We start from the raw sequence: 17341 nt of genomic DNA, 5'->3' as shown, positions 1-17341 counted from the left end.
AAAAAAAACATATGCACACATTGGTATCAATAATGCATAAAGCATTTTCATAAAAGTGCAATCTAAATAAATTGCCTTGGTCAAGGGTAGTGCTGGGAATCAAACCTATGACTTTCATGGTGTCGTCTGGCATCTTGAACCACTCAGCCTCAGCACCTAGGCAGTAATTAATTACTAACTACTGTGTTGTGTTTAATGAAGAAGTTTGGTAAAGCCAGGTACACGTATGAATCAATTAAAGATTTGCAGATGTGTTAATCTGAGTTATACTGTATCTGTTTATTTTATATATATATATATATATTCCCTAACAAAATCACATAAAAGTATTTTTGTTTATGTTGCCAGTACCGTACAGATTGCCTTCTACATGCATAGCTCAAACATCTAATTTAAAATTACAAGAATGGACCAAAATCATATCATTGATACTAGCTCAACACCAAGTGAGACTATAGTCCCTACACCAGCATTCTTTGCTGTGCTGATATAAACAAATGGCCTAACACCAACACCAAACTTTAAATCAACCAGTGTTGTGTGATTTAAGAGTGATAAAAGTGCTTATGTACATACCTGAGTGTCCCAGCTATCAAGGTAGTGTCTCTTTCCGCCTTGCTTGATACAGGTGTATTTCTTGCCGTTGTTATGATGAAACGTTTCAAAGACGATATCCTCATCACCCTAAAAGATACACAGATTATTGGTGGAAAAAATATCAAACATACACAGATTATTGGTTTAACAAAAATAGCATACACAGATTATATCAAACATTATTAAAAAATAATTCCACAGTTAAACTTAGAAGTTAAATGTTACAGAAATATTATCATTTAATGAAAACCAATTAAGTTACAACAAAATAATAGGTGAAAGTGGTAGAAAACCCCTTGATTTGACAGACAAACTATTGTATGATATTGAAATACAAAATCACTTTATGCATACTGTACTTGGATTGCCTTGTAAGTTAACAAGTACAACTGTATTTTGCAGAGCTTTAAATTTCTGGACCCCCCCCCCCCTCAGAAAAAGACAAATTAAATAGATAAAAAATGAATTAATCATAAATGAAATGAAATAAAACAAAATAAAATAACAAACAAAAACAAATTAAATAAGCAAATTAAAAACTAAGAAGTAGGGGAGACCGGGGTTAGTTGGAACATGGGGTAAGTTGAAACATTGTAATTTTCTCTAATGTCTTTAAATAAATTTCTGCAATACTGCCCTCAATTTATTGTCATTATCAACAGCCATCCACCATATTACAGACAACATATATGCAAAAAGCCTGGTGAAGTTAGAAAGAAATTTTTGTTTTTTGACCTTCTGAGTAATTTTTTTCTTGTTCAGAAATATTTGATTATCTCTGAGAAGTTTATAGATCAAGTTGGCCAGTTTGGGGGTATAATAGACACTTATACTGAGCTACAAAATGAGGTTATTGATATGCCATGGTGAAGTCCCTTTTTTGTGCTGTAAGCTTATAAACGTCAAATGGGCCTCCGGGGTTAGTTGAAACAAAGTTGAAGGGGCTAGTTGGAACATGTTCCAACTTACCCCAAACATATTTATGAATAAAAATATTGGATTTGATGAAAAAAAAATATATAAAGTATTTCACACTCTTTTGAACATGTATTGTATACCATGCTTGTTTTGTTTATCAGTTAGGTCTGAGTGTGCATTTAAGGCCTATTGTAGGCACCTAATGCAATATTAACCCTTATCAAAATGGGGGGGGGTGTCAATTTGAGCCCCCCCCCCTCGAGAAATTTCGTCATTACGCTGTCGCACAAAATTTTTTACTACACTGCTCGCTGACTTTTTACTTTCAAGTCTTGCGCATCATTTGAGACCAAATTTGCGATGTCTGTGTGCGCGATTTCAAAATTACCCAACAAATTGTACGTGCATGTTCGGGCCCAAAATTGTTCAAAAACGTGATTCCATGTACAAGGTCAATGCAAATTGTGTTTTTCAACCAAAAGTCATAAATGTATGATTAATTTTTTTACTTTTGCTGGTACAAATAGTTTAATTTTATGCTATTTATGATCGCAAAAGACTCCTGACAAAGTCCATCGGAAAAAACAAAGGTTTGAAAAAACAAAAATACAAATAAAAGACAAAAAATACATAAGAAATTGTATTTTTTGCATTTTTTGGTGGATATTTGTTTTGTTAAAATTGATACTCTCACCAAAAATTAGCATTCTACTAGCTTAATATATAGAGTTAAAGGTAAAAACTAAAAAAAAAAATTTTATATGCTTATTTGCATAATTAATTATGAAAACAATAAACAATTAATTTTTGTCTTATAAATTTGATGCAGAAGTACATAAAATTGCTGATAGCACACTTAATTGTATGTAAACTCAGATGCACCCAAATATTCGGAATTCTACTACACAGTCTGTTTGTGTGAGTGGCTGTATAAAAGAAAACATAAAGTTCAACGAACCCACACTTTAATATTTTGAACTTGAATAAGATAAAGCAAATAGGCTAAAACCATGTAATATTACAGTTTTAAGTAGTTTTAGTATAATTCTTAATTGACCATCCAGTGTTCCAACTTACCCCATACCATGTTCCAACTTACCCCGATATGGGGGTAAGTTGGAACGTTTGCGATGGTCTTGTTAAAGGTGGATTTTTTCAGTAACCATAATAGAGTTAAAAATTTTATGGGGTACATTTGAAGCCCTGCGATATATGCTTCAAGCTGATATACTGATTGTTTCTCGAGTAAAGTCTATTTGGATTTTACCGCTATTTTTGTCAAAAATGTTCCAACTAACCCCGGTCTCCCCTAAAGGAATGAATAAATGAAAATGATAAATAAACAATTTAAAGTAAATTTTTTTTTTAACCTAAAAATACCACAATGGCTGAAATGGGGAATATTTTATGATTTTGTTGACTGATGTAAGTTCAGAACATCTCTTTCATTTCAGTATTTGATACTCATTTGCATGGACCTTTGACATGAAGAGGGCTATTTATAAATCCACTTTCTTTTTTGCTTTATATTCTGATTCTCCTATCATTTCACTTTCATATCTGAGTGTAATTGAATGTATCCAATCAGAAGAAATTATGTATATTATGATAGTACATGCTATTTTATGTCATCATCGTCATGTAATTGATGCTACATGTATGTAAGCATTGACTAAATCTCCATTGGGCATTTAAATCTATTCTACAATATTTTATAACTTATAATTCTAGTAAAAAGACAAACAAAGCATTCAGAAACACATGCATTGGATTCTATTCTGTATGATCACTACTGCTGAGGATAAAATCCATGGAATCATAGTCAATGTTGCCATAGAAACGATGTAATCAACCGAAAGATTGCACAAACTGCTTTGCCCTTGCAAGATATTTATGCCTCAGTTTCCCAGACAACTGCGATGACATTTCATTTGCAGTTTCAAACTGCCTTTCATAATGCACAATATCTAGCATTTATACAAGAATCCAATAATCATTATATTTGTAACGGTTTTGAAATACATTTATCATACATACTCGTAAATTTCTTTAAAGACTTACTCATTATATATTTCTTGATCTACTACATAATAACAGATATTTTCTCTTTCATTTGGAGACATCTGTGATTACTTCATTTCAAGCTTTTGCAATTCTTTTAAAATAAATTCTATCCCATATGTTGAAATTGTAATGGAAGTTTACAAACACAAGCCACATTATCAGCACTCACAACATGTTTCTGCTCTTCTATGTTTTTGCTAATAGTAGGACCGATAGCTCTGTTTTTTTATGTATGTACTCAAATTCCATTCAATTTATTTTCCATTTGTAAATACTTTATTCAATGAAAGATAAATTTCTATATTGCAGATGAATAAATCAAATTCAATTCATAATTAATCACAAGTGATTATTACATGGAAAATGTATAAGAGATAGATCTGCAAATTTACATGTATGTGCATAATATCTCTGAGGGTATAGATTACTTAAATTGTGATGATTTTAAAAATGCAATAAGTCGAATCCTTCAAGAGGAACAGAAACATTTGCCATATACCCCATGGGCCTGTTTTTCATTTTCATTCATTCTTGGATGGGAGCGCCTTGGAGATACTGGGAGTATTGTGGCTACAGAACGGAACAGATCAATAAATCAATGACTCAATAATACACTGCTAAACCTAGGACGAGAATACAACGAAACAATGAGATGCACTCCAGCACTTTGGCCAATGCACAGCTGCAATAGAACATATGTAGGCTTACATCTTCAAAATACCACTGAATTCTGCATGCTTACCAACTAATATTTTTCAAAGATTCTTTTTAAAAAATGATTAAAAAATTACAGAATAGTTTTGAACTATTGTCTATGTAATCTGGACTTAATTTGCCTGAAGAAAAAAAGAGCTAAAAATAGTTCCTCCATATAATGTTCAATCAATTTTCATGTAGGTAGATGGATAATCTCATTAAAATGTGATACTAAATGAAAACAATGGGGTTTCAAACATAATTTTTTTTTAGAAACCCCACAGTCTATTTCCTTATATTCACGTACATTTAAGACCCCCTTACTTTGAGTTTGTAGTTAATTGCTAATGTTTGTAAATATTGGACCATTTAAAAAAATGAGATCATTTTCTGGTTTAAAAAAAAAACACACACAAATGTACTCGTATGTAGAAGACCAAGAAGAAAAATTCATCCAACAAATCAAATAGTTTAGCACTTCTGCCATGCACACAATAAGGGTTAAAGTAATTTTCTTTGATCATGGTCTAATTTTCGAGGAATATGATATGTTGGTGAAAACAATCTTATATGTCTACAGGCTATGTACATACCTGTGCTGTGCAATAATCATTAAAAAAAATAATAGATCAAAAGACATTATAATATAAAAATAAAGATGTAAAAACAACGAAATATGGTTGTTAAAGGGGAATGAAATCTTTGGAATAAGTAGGCTTGTGTCGAAACAGAAAAATCAAAGAAACAGATCAACAAAAGTTTGAGAAAAATAGGACAAACAATGAGAAAGTTATGAGCATTTAAATATTGCAATCGCTAATGCTATGGAGATCCTCCCATTGGCAATGCGACAAGGATGTGTGATGTCACATGTGAACAACTTTCCCTTTGATGGACTATAAAATACCCCCAAAATGTCTCTTTGTGCTTTTTCTTATGGTGATACAAACTCTTTATCCATGATGTATTCTTTAACAATCTGTATTACAAGCCCTCCTATAGAAAGAACAAATGATCTACTGATAGATGTGATAAAAGAGGCAATTATAAGTGAAATATATACTTAAGTAATGGGGAGAGTTGTTCACAAGTGACATCACACATCTTTGTCGCATTGCCAATGTGAGGATCTCCATAGCATTGGAGATCGCAATATTCAAATGCTCATAACCTTCTCATTATTTATCCGATTTTTCTCAAACTTTCGTTGATCTGTTTCTTTGATTTTTCTGTTTTTACACTGTAAGCTATTTTATTCTGAAGGTTTCATTCTCCTTTAAGGTCCACATAACAAATGTGCCCTGTATTGAGGAGCATTTCATCAACATGTTTTGTCTGACAAGGTGTCAGATCGTACATCTATCTTTGATTTTGATTGGCAAAGGAGCACTTTTCCTATAATAAGGTGCATGTCATTGTCAGATAAAAATCTTGTTATTATTTTTGTATTGCTGTATTGTAAAGGTACTTATATTTTATGATATAAGGTCAGCTGTTAAATATGGGTCCTTTCCTTTCTGGCTGCTTCCTGCCAAGCAACTTTTTGTATATTGTTGGTTAAAAAAAAACTTAATTGACAATGACATTAAATTTAAATGAATAATTGGGGAAAATTGTAAGCGGCTTATTTTTCTCCTTCATTCCTTCTTGGTTGTTTTTTTTCCAATTCTCCTTATAAACACTTTGTTAAAGGTCACGTCCACCCCAGAGAAATGTGGATTTGAATAAATAGAGAAAAATCAAACTAGCAAAACGCTGAAAATTTCATCAAAATCGGATGTAAAATAAGAAAGTTATGACACTTTTAAGTTTTGCTTATTTTTAACTAAACAGTTATATGCAAAACTCAAATAAGAAAGTTGATGATGTCCCTCACTCACTATTTCTTTTGTTTATTATTGTTTGAATTCACAATATTTCATTTTTTCATAGATTTGACAATAAGGACCAACTTGACTGAATCATATAGTATTAAACAATGCTCATTCCACATGTTCAGGGAGGAATTAATTGTTGTTTCACTTGACAATGAGGAGAAAAATATAATATTCCCTATTTCATATAATAAAATACAAAATAAATAGTGAGTCACCTCATTTGCATATCAACCAGGATGTTAATATAACTGTTTTGTAAAGCAAAACTTTAAAATGTCATAACTTTCTTATGTTACATCTGATTTAGATGAAATTTTCAGTGTTATGCTTGATGGATTTTTCTCCTTTTATTCAAATCAACTTTTTGTTGGGGTGGACTTGTCCTTTAAGTTTGTTTTCACATTCTTACTCTTTGTTTCTTTCTTTTAGTTTTATTCTTTTATTCTTTTCTTTCTTTCATTATTTCATTTTTTAAAGAATTGTTATCGACCTCTTTCTATTTTTTTCTCTTTCAGAAAGACCACTACTTTTAATAATTCAAGCTCATTAAATTCTACAGAGGAAGTCTCTCTTTCTGAAGAGAAACATGAAATTATCAAAGGGCATCACATTACACTCTCTATTCTATTTCATCAAAATGCAAAAAAAAACACTTTTAAAGCATCACAACAATGTTTTAAGGCTATATTTGTTGGACTAGTGGTTTGTCTGAATTATGCTTCTTCTTCTTCAGATAACAGTGCAGGCCTCCATCTGGTGCAATGTCATACTATTAAAGTGCAGTGTGCAAGTGCAAACGTACAATGTCCAATAAAAGATTGCTTAGAGCGTGCAAATAATACTGACTATAAAAGATCAAGTCCATCCTAGAAAATGGTTGACTTGAATCGATAGAGAAAAATCAAACAAGCATAACGCTGAAAATGTTATCAAAATCAGATGTAAAATATGAAAGTTATGGCATTTATTAGTTTCGCTTATTTTTCACAAAACAATATATGCACAACTCAGAGATATTATGAGAGAGTCGATGATGTCCCTCACCCACTGTTTCTTTTGTTTTTGTTTGAAATATACAATATTTCAATTTTTACAGATTTGACAATAAGACCAACTTGACTTAACAAATCTGTTAAAATAATGGTTATTCCAGAGAGGAATGAAATTTTGTTTCACATGACAATGAGGAGAAAATTTGTTTTTCATATTTCATAAAATACAAAGGAAATAGTGAGTGGGTGATGTCATCAGTCTGCAGATTTGCATATATACCGAACAGGATGTGCATAACTGTTTTGTGAAAATTAATCATAACTTTCTTATTTTACATCCGATTTTGATGAAATTTTCAGTGTTATGCTTGATGGATTTTTCTCCTTTTATTCAAATCAACTTTTTGTTGGGGTGGACTTGTCCTTTAAGTTTGTTTTCACATTCTTACTCTTTGTTTCTTTCTTTTAGTTTCATTCTTTTATTCTTTTCTTTCTTTCATTATTTCATTTTTTTAAGAATTGTTATTGACCTTTTTCTATTTTTTTCTCTTTCTTTGTTCAAACATTTTCTGAATATTCTGACTATAAATAAAGACCACTACTTTTAATAATTCAAGCTCATTAAATTCTATAGAGGAAGTCTCTCTTTCTGAAGAGAAACATGAAATTATCAAAGGGCATCACATTACACTCTCTATTCTATTTCATCAAAATGCAAAAAAAAAAAACACTATTAAAGCATCATAACAATGTTTTAAGGCTATATTTGTTGGACTAGTGGTTTGTCTGAATTATGCTTCTTCTTCTTCAGATAACAGTGCAGGCCTCCATCTGGTGCAATGTCATACTATTAAAGTGCAGTGTGCAAGTGCAAACGTACAATGTCCAATAAAAGATTGCTTAGAGCGTGCAAATAATACTGACTATAAAAGATCAAGTCCATCCTAGAAAATGGTTGACTTGAATCGATAGAGAAAAATCAAACAAGCATAACGCTGAAAATTTATCAAAATCGGATGTAAAATATGAAAGCTATGGCATTTATTAGTTTCGCTTATTTTTCACAAAACAATATATGCACAACTCAGAGATATTATGAGAGTCGATGATGTCCCTCACTCACTGTTTCTTTTGTTTTTGTTTGAAATATACAATATTTCAATTTTTACAGATTTGACAATAAGACCAACTTGACTTAACAAATCTGTTAAAATAATGGTTATTCCAGAGAGGAATGAAATTTTGTTTCACATGACAATGAGGAGAAAATTTGAATTTTTCATATTTCATAAAATACAAAGGAAATAGTGAGTGGGTGATGTCATCAGTCTGCAGATTTGCATATATACCGAACAGGATGTGCATAACTGTTTTGTGAAAATTAATCATAACTTTCTTATTTTACATCCGATTTTGATGAAATTTTCAGTGTTATGCTTGTTGGATTTTTCTCCTTTTATTCAAATCAACTTTTTGTTGGGGTGGACCTGTCCCCAAAATACCTTATTACTGAATAATTTCATCAAATATAACACTTTAAGGGGTGGTATCCTTGAATACTTTTTTTTTCTTCTTGCTTATTAAATTTTGTGGAATGTTCTTCAAGCCAGCTTCACCCTCTCTCCTCTTAAAAATCTTGCACCTATATAGGCTTAATTGCAGACATTAACATAAATTGTGATTCTATATTATAATGACGGTTTAAACTTACCATTTCTTGCAACTGCAGAGCCATTGAAAGGAATTCATCAGGGTTTTGGTTAGGCTGTGGTACCAGCTGTGACTGTTGCTGAAACGTATCAATAACTCTCTGTTGCTGTTGTACTGACTGGCCACCATACTGCCACATATCCTGAGGTCCACTATTTTCATGTTGCTGGTACCCGTCGTAACCTGCCCCCAGCCCTGTGGCGTAGCCAGGATCACCACTCCCGCCATATTGCACATTACTCCCTTGACTATTTGGCACATCCTTTGGTTTTCTATCTTGTTTCTGTTTGTTCCTTGAAGCAGCATCGTCCTGTCTTGGTTCAGCTGATTGGGACACTGAAGGGGCGTTTGGATCCGTCAGCTGCACCTCTTCGAATTCCCCCCGCCCCCGAGCGCGCTTCTGGCGCTTGGGTTGAGGGGTGGGTTCCGGCATCCTCTGTGAAGTATTTGGAGAACTGCTGGACCCACTTCCCATTAGGCTGACGGTGGTCAAGCGGGCAACTGGTTCTTACACCAGCTGCTAAAATCGCTGGTCAGTCAGCCTTGACTGACCATGAACAAAAAGTATCAAAGAGACCCTTCTATACTCAAGAGATCTACATTCTGCACCAGATGCTTCAGATTCACTTGTGGAAATAAGCCTGGAAAAGAAAATGGAAAGAAATAATGGTTACCTAGACCTCATTAAAATCACTCTTTAAAGAAGGTAGTTGAGTAAACACTGATTTCATGAGATAGTGTGCAATACCAAGGCCTCGACTAAACTGTGAAATCATGATTCTAAGCTGAAAAACAAATTGAACATCATCAAAACAGCACATGTGGGATGGTGTAGGCCTATTATCATAGCTTAGAAAAAGAAGAAATTTACTAGAATTTCATGCTTATTTTGCTTATTTCTCTGCAATTACACAATTTCTTCCAGAATCCTTTGGCACAGACACAACCCGGGGGGGGGGGGGGGGCACTCCCATTGACGAGTGGATACCATGCGCGACCATGGGGTCTCGAAAAGCACCCTAAACACGTATTTTCCAAATTCTGAAAATGCACCCCTTAACAAGTATTGGCGTGTGAAACCCTACCCTTTACAAGTATTGGAAACAAACCGATACCCTTGGTAAGTATTCCCTGAATTGAACCCCTAAACAAGTACAGCGATATATGTCACGGACGTTGGTTTTACCTTTACCTACATCATTGGGCTTTGTACGGCCCCATCTCCCACCCCTCATGCAAATCAGGACTCTAAACACGTAGTGTTGCGGCAAAAAGTACATCTTTTATATTTTAGTCTTTACCCTCGCAAATATGACCCTAAACACGTAGCTTTCCTAGCAAAATAGATACCCTTTTTTCATTATTTTAGTGTTTTTGACACCCTTATTACGTTACGTACATAACGTGCCCTATCTTGAAAAAGACATCCTTTTTATGTGTTTTTTGGGTCACGCATGGTATCCACTCGTCAATGTAAGTGGCCCCCCCCCCCCCCCGGGAGACGCAATTGAATTCCGTTCAAACTTATTTTGAAATCGGAACCATAGCTGGAATTTATCTTAAATAGTAGTAGGCTTATGCCTAACTAAGAACCAAAACGTAAACGGTATTAACGTCATAGCGACATGAATGTATATATATGGTTATGCTTCAGCACTGGCGGCGATGTACACAAATAAAAATTTCTGGCAGATTTGGCAACAAAAATTGTTTTCATGATCAACCTTCGAGTTTGTGTATTGTGTTTTGAAACAATCTAAATGTCAAAAATCACATGCATAAAGATAAAAGAATAAATCTGAAGTAAATACACTGCTGCTGGTAAGTCCTATCACTGGAAATTAATTTACTTATTGCTTAGCCCATATCCGCCTAGAGTCTACATGTAGATCTAGACCTAGATACATTTTGCATACAGGAATTAGAATCATATCTTTAACTCTGGTAAAATATAGAATAGCCTAGAGGACTCTGTGATCATATTTTTTATGATTTTGATATGACAATATCAAAATCATATGATCATGGAGTCCTCTAGGCTAGGTAAAATAATACCATTTATTTACCAATCAATTAATTTCAAACATACAAATGATGGAGTCAGATAAATGAAAAAAAAATCAAATATATGATGATTATGAAACTACATCATTGTTATCACAATGCAGAACTCGTTGCGTTTTGAACTCAACTACGGTCATGATTCTACTTTATATACTAGCACATCGGCACTCAGAAGTCAGAGTGAACCCCACCCCATGAAATAGCCGAAATGCATGATTAATATAAAACAAAATATAACAAACCAACCATCCTTTTGTCGAGATTCGCAATGTTCGACGGCCAAGATCCAGCGCCGGGTCTATGCCTAATAAATAGTACTACTAGTATGTCTATGGGGCGTCTCTAGCAACGAAAGAGGGGCTTTACCTAACCGTATACCAGATACCAGCGCCGCGACCAAGCACGCGCGGGGGCGCCGTTTTACTTCTTACGCGTCATGGTTCATCATCATCACCATCCATACTTTATATATATATATATTATATATAGCGCATTATCAAATTAATCTGTTATATTTCCGCAGTGGTGGTGGTCACTTGACCGGCGCGGCAGAATGTATAATTTCCCGGGCGTCCAGTGTCACCAGGGGAACAGGTAGGGGGAGCCTGAGGGAATGGGGGGGGGGGCGGGGGATCGATAGATCGACACTAGCTTGCCCCCCCCCCTCCCCGACATTTTGAAAACTGAAAAAAAAAAAGTACCAAGTAAAATTGTCATGAGCATCCTACTCAAGCTGTAAAGAGCACCAAAACAGCATGTTTCACTCATTAAATTCTCATCCGGTCACATGCAGTTGTTGTTTGCCAACATACAGGATATAGTCAAACTTAGCTTGACTTATAATAAAGCTGACTCAGTTTATATCATGCCATATAGGATAGAACTGCTTTACAATTCTATGATTTGCCATTAAAAAATCTTGCTATACAGATGAAACTAAAATTAATTTTCGTAGGTATATTGGATGCCATAAAATCCTTTTTCCTGATTACCAGATTTTATAACATTTGCATCATAGCCTTTCACCAAAGAAAATTCAGCTCGCGCTTCGCGCTCATATACTTTATTCTTTATTATTAAACGTGCTTAAAATATCAAGTCTTTAGATCGGTATATAATCCAGCTCGCGCTTCGGGGGCCTCGAAGGGGCTCGCGTCATACATTTAGGAAGAAAGCCATCCTACCATGGTGACTAAACGTGAATAGAATGTCTCGTTTGTTATTAGGTCAAAAGTTTCAGTTGGCGCATAATATTAAATTATTGTTTATTGGTATACAAAATCTTGTTCTTTATAACTGTTATAATCACAAAGAACTTTTGCTTGAAATGTCAAGTTCTTAGGTCGGAATATAACATAAAAAATCAGCTCGCATCGTTGATTGGTGATATATGTATGAGTCACGACAAACAGCGCACTTATAAGTAGAAGTGGAATTAAGTAAGCATTCGGTGCCAGGTCTATGTGGTTGGAAAAAATGTCAAGATAATGTAAGTTTTGTTTTTTTAATTTGTAAATAGGTGGTTAGTATACTTTCAATTACATTCATTACCTTGCATAATTTATTTTACTCTGATGTGTTTTTAAACAGAAATACACTGTATGCTTATCATGGGCGGAAATCCCAGGGGGGACAGGGGGGACGTGTCCCCCCTACTCAAAATAGTAGGGGGGACACAATACCAAATGTCCCCCCTACTATTTTGGTCTTTTATGATGGTACGAAATACATCATTCTAAATCGAAATAAAACATGTATTTTGGGACGAGATGACCTTACTTTGGCGACGATAACCTTTTTTTTTTTGCTTGTCAAATTTTCCCGCCCCTTGTCCCCATAGGCAGATCCATGGTGTCGAGGGGCCCGCCCCCTCCTCTTGGCGGAGCAAAAATATGAAAAAGGGAAAGAAAGAAGGAAACAAGGAGGGAAAAGAGAGGAGAAAAAGAAGAGGACGACGAGTGCATAAAATAAGATGAGGGGAAGACTTGGAAAATTAAAAGAATCTTTCATTCAATTCAATTCAATTCTTTTATTTTATTTCCATTCAAAACATGCCACTATATAAAATTTTCGCTCGCGCTCGCATTGCCTGTAAGGTGATTTACCCAATCTTGTTCAATATGGAGTTCGAATATCAAGTTTGGAAGTCAACATACAAAACATATTTCACCTCGGAAAACGAACTTTCATTATTTTGTGTAATTTACAAATTGGTTTTTAAAATGTGCTCTGTAAAAATGTCAGTTTTATGGTCTGAATGTTAACATTTGCTGCTTGCGCTGCGCGCACTCAAAATTTGATTTATCAGGTACCTATTATTTATGTGTATTCCATAAAGTGTTAAAAATATTTCCCTTTTCAGGTCTGATTGTCAAGACGTATCAGCTAGCGCGCTGCACGCTCGCAATTTGATTGGCGAGTTATATAAATGTTTCAATATAGATTATACAACAAACTACTTAAAATCCCCTTTTCATGACAGTTTATCAAAAAGATTTAGCACGCGATTTGCGCTCGCATTAATGGTTTAAAATATATTAACTGATGCATCCTATTCATAATCACAAATATGAAATGTCCAGTTTTTATGCCATGATATCACCAGATTTCGCGCCCTCATTAGGCATTATTAAATATGATATTAATTTAATAATTAAATTGTCCCTTTTGTTTCATCTCGCGCTTAGCAAGAGGAATATGAAGATAGTCATTATTTTCATTTGATGACATGTCGTAAGGATGTCCCGGTCCTATGTCAAAACTCAAAGTAATAATAATATCAGCTCTTTTTTAAATGCGATCCATATCCACCTTACAATTTTTCTTCAAAGTGCTTGAAATATAAAGCTGAAATTTACTCTTTTTTCAGATCGGAATATCAAAGTTTCATGATTTTCATGATTAAAGTTGTATTTAGAATGCCTAGATTCTAGGTCTTAATATGAAACACGCTCGGGCATGTTTATTCAGATACTCAACTTGTTCTCTAATTTAAATCATTATCCAATTTTTCTGCTCGCGCTTTGTGCTCGCATTATTAATGTAGGAAGACCCCATATTACTCATCCTTTTGATGATATACAAAACATGAACAGAGTGGCCCATTTTTAGGTCTAAATCTCGAGAAAAAAAAATTCTGCTCGCGCTTCGCGCTCGCATCAATCGTTAAATTATATAGCTATCCTGTTCACGATTACAAACACTGATTAAAATTTTCCATTCTTTCTTTAGAAAGTTCAAAAACTTTCAGCTCGCGCTTCGCGCTCGCATTTTTTGATTGTTGAAATATGTAACGCCTTCATGGCTAAGTGCAAGCAGTCCACAGGTACCAGTTCAAAACGTATATAAAAATTTTCTGCTCGCGCTTTGCGCTCGCATTATTAATACTCCTCCTTTTCAGGATTTACACAACATGAATAGAGTGTCTCGTTCAGTAAATAGTATAGGACTAAATCTCGAAATTTTCCGCTCCCGCTTCGCGCTCGCATTAATCGTTTACTTATATACCTATTCTGCTTGAGTTACAAAAAGTGCTTAGAATTTCCATTCTTTTGGTGAAAATGTAAAAAAAAATCGGCTCGCGTTTCCCGCTCGCATTATTTGATTGTTAAATTCTACTTAACATGTATCTTTTCCATCAGTTCGTTCCTGCTCGCGCTTTGCGTTCGTAGTTATTATTAAGTTGCATACACATCTTTTTCAGGATAACAAACATTGCCCAGAATCAGTTCAAATTTCCAAAAAAAATACATAAAATTTCCACAAAAAAATAGCTCGCGCTTTGCGCTCGCATCATATAAATAAGGATTATGATATTATACATTAATATATAAGAATAAAGCTAAGAAGTGACTAATGAGGACTACCCCTTCAAAGAAACAAACAAAAATCATCTTCGAGCTGCCGATCGGGGAAAATATGGCTGAAACAAATTTCCGCCCCCCCCCCCTATTGGCGAAGGCTGGATCCGCCCCTGTGTCCCCCCTACCTTTTGGGAGAGATTTCCGCCCCTGATGCTTATGTGAAAGTATAGAATAGGTTTACGCCTTAACAGGATAATAACTTGGGATGACTTCATGTTGTACAGATTTTGACAAAATAGGCCTCCTTTAAAACATCTGATTTTTTGTTAAATCCCTCTTTGTAAACTGCAGCAGAAACATTTTGATGAGGGCTTGATCTGTGCCTGGACCCCACCAGCAGGGGCGGATCCAGCTTTCGCCAATAGGGGGGGGCCGAAAAATATTTTCATCAACATTTTTCCCGATTGGCCGCTATAATCTGATTTTTTGGTTGGTTTTTCAGGGGGTAGTCCTAACAATAGTCTGAAGTTTCAAGTATATGTTAGTTTTTATTGTTATAAACAAGATAAGGTATCTCATGTGGTCTTAATATATAATGCGAGCGCGATGTGTTAGCTAAAATTATTTGATATTTTATGTCCTTAGAACTGAAGATTCCGAGCATTTTTTATAATCATGAACAAAGATAAGTATCCAACTAAACAATGCGAGCGCGAAGCGCGAGCCGAAATTATATTATAGTAACGTGAAAAGGGACTCAATTAGGACTGTTTTAGTGATTAATGAAGAGGATATAAGTATCACCAATTAAATAATGAGAGTGCGAAGCGCGAGTTCAAAATTTTTGATATTCCGACCTGAAAACTGGACAGTCTAAGCGGGTTTTTATTTAAAGAACAAGCTGTGTGTCTCAACAATTAAATGCGAGCGCGAAACACGAGCTTAATTTTTTGATATACTCACATGATAAAGGAGCATTTTGACAAATTTTGGAAAGAATTTCCAAAGAGGTTAGGTATCTCATAAATTAAACAATGCGAACGCGCAGCGCGAGCTTATTTATATTTATTTTGTTTTATTTATTTTATACTGCAGGGTAGGCCTGTTCAGTTCTTAAAACTGCTTTACAAAGGCGCCCTGCAGTTTAAAATACATGTCAAGATAACTATGAACAACAACAACAAACAACATCAAAAATACAAAATACAAAATATCTAACATCAGAAACAATTAACACCAAAACATAGAGTGGGAAGTGACAATTTAAACATACATAGCATTGTAAATCAATGGAATATCATTTCGCTCTTTATCAATTCGTATGAAAGGCTTTGCATAATTTTTTAAAAACTAACAACTTTGAAAAGCTGAAAACTTTGATATAACAATTGGTGTAAATCAAACAAAATAATGAAAGCTTGATGTACGAGCTAAAATATTGTGTGCAAATTGATTTCAGAACTGGATATATTAAGTGTCATTTAATCCTCTTGAATGGGATTCATTACACAGGCAATGCAAACGCGAAGTGCGAGCGAAAATTTTGATATAAAGTCTATTTTCTAATTCTTCCCCTCACCTTTTTCTCGTTTCCTTTCGGGGTCGGGCTGGCCGTTAAAAGGCTGTAAATTACAAATCATGGGTATAATACCTCTTTCCTACTTTTTAGGTGATCTGTCTGTTGACAGATCACCTCTTGTGTTTCTACGAATTTTCTTTTTTATTTATTTATTCTTTTTATTTCTTTTTCTTTTTCCACCCTTTTCTTGTTCCACCAAAATCAGAAAAACTGTTCTATCAATTTTCATCAAATTATTATCAATTATGCACAGTTATAATGCGATGTGTACGAAACAAGTTCAACGTCAAATGGTCATCGTGACGTCATCTACGCGCCATTTTGTAAAATCACATTATCAACAATATCTTCATCATCAATCATCAAAAATGAACAATATTAACATGAAATTAACTTCAGATCATGGGTCAACTGTCCATGTGATCAAACGTCATTAACACGTCACGACGCGCATGTACGCGCGCGTCAAAATTTTAAAATGCTCAAAATCACTTTTTGATCAAAGTATACCGTGTTTACACTTAATCGGCATTTGAATCGGCTCGCGGTTCTGAACCGCGAGCCGATTCAGCATCGGCTTTTTCATAGCGTGTAAACGCGAGTAACTTGAATCGGCTCGCGGTTCTGAACCGGCAATTTGCACCACCAAAGTAGTAGGTTCTGAACCGCGAGCCGATGCAGAATCGGCTTTTTTACTACGTGTAAACAGAAAGCCGATTCTGCACCGGCAATTTGTGCGCATTTCAATTACTTTACCATTGTGACGTAATTGTAAGCGCACTGATCCAGCGTTGTCTTTATTATGACGTATATATTGTTGGTATGCGTATCATTTCAGGTTTTTGCATCGGCTCGCGGTTCTGAACCGCGAGCCGTAACAATGTGTAAACGCAATCCAAATGCCGATTCTGCATCGGCATTTGGTTCAGAACCAAATGCCGATTAAGTGTAAACACGGTGGTAGAGTACGAATCAGGTCATTTGAAGCATTTCAAGAATTTGCGCGCTCACGCGTTTTAGCGCGCGTTCACGCGCGTAACG

The 17341-nt window shown here is 34.8% G+C and overlaps 1 protein-coding gene across 1 annotated transcript in view; it reads right to left on the bottom strand.

The window, feature by feature from the left end:
- Positions 1-11307, bottom strand: part of LOC129257965 (kinesin-like protein klp-3) — a 29004-nt gene extending 17697 nt beyond the window's left edge. Inside the window, exons 1-3 of the mRNA XM_054896414.2 lie at positions 11165-11307; positions 8856-9495; positions 577-684 (exon numbers count right to left, since the gene is read on the bottom strand). Coding sequence (XP_054752389.2) covers positions 577-684; positions 8856-9329 — 582 coding nt within the window. The 5' untranslated portion in view covers positions 9330-9495; positions 11165-11307. The remainder of the gene's footprint in view (positions 1-576; positions 685-8855; positions 9496-11164) is intronic.
- Between the last annotated feature and the right edge of the window lie 6034 nt (positions 11308-17341).

Source organism: Lytechinus pictus, chromosome 3 (genome assembly GCF_037042905.1).
Source record: "Lytechinus pictus isolate F3 Inbred chromosome 3, Lp3.0, whole genome shotgun sequence".
NCBI lineage: Eukaryota > Metazoa > Echinodermata > Echinoidea > Temnopleuroida > Toxopneustidae > Lytechinus > Lytechinus pictus.
This window is presented reverse-complemented; position numbering and strand designations above follow the sequence as displayed.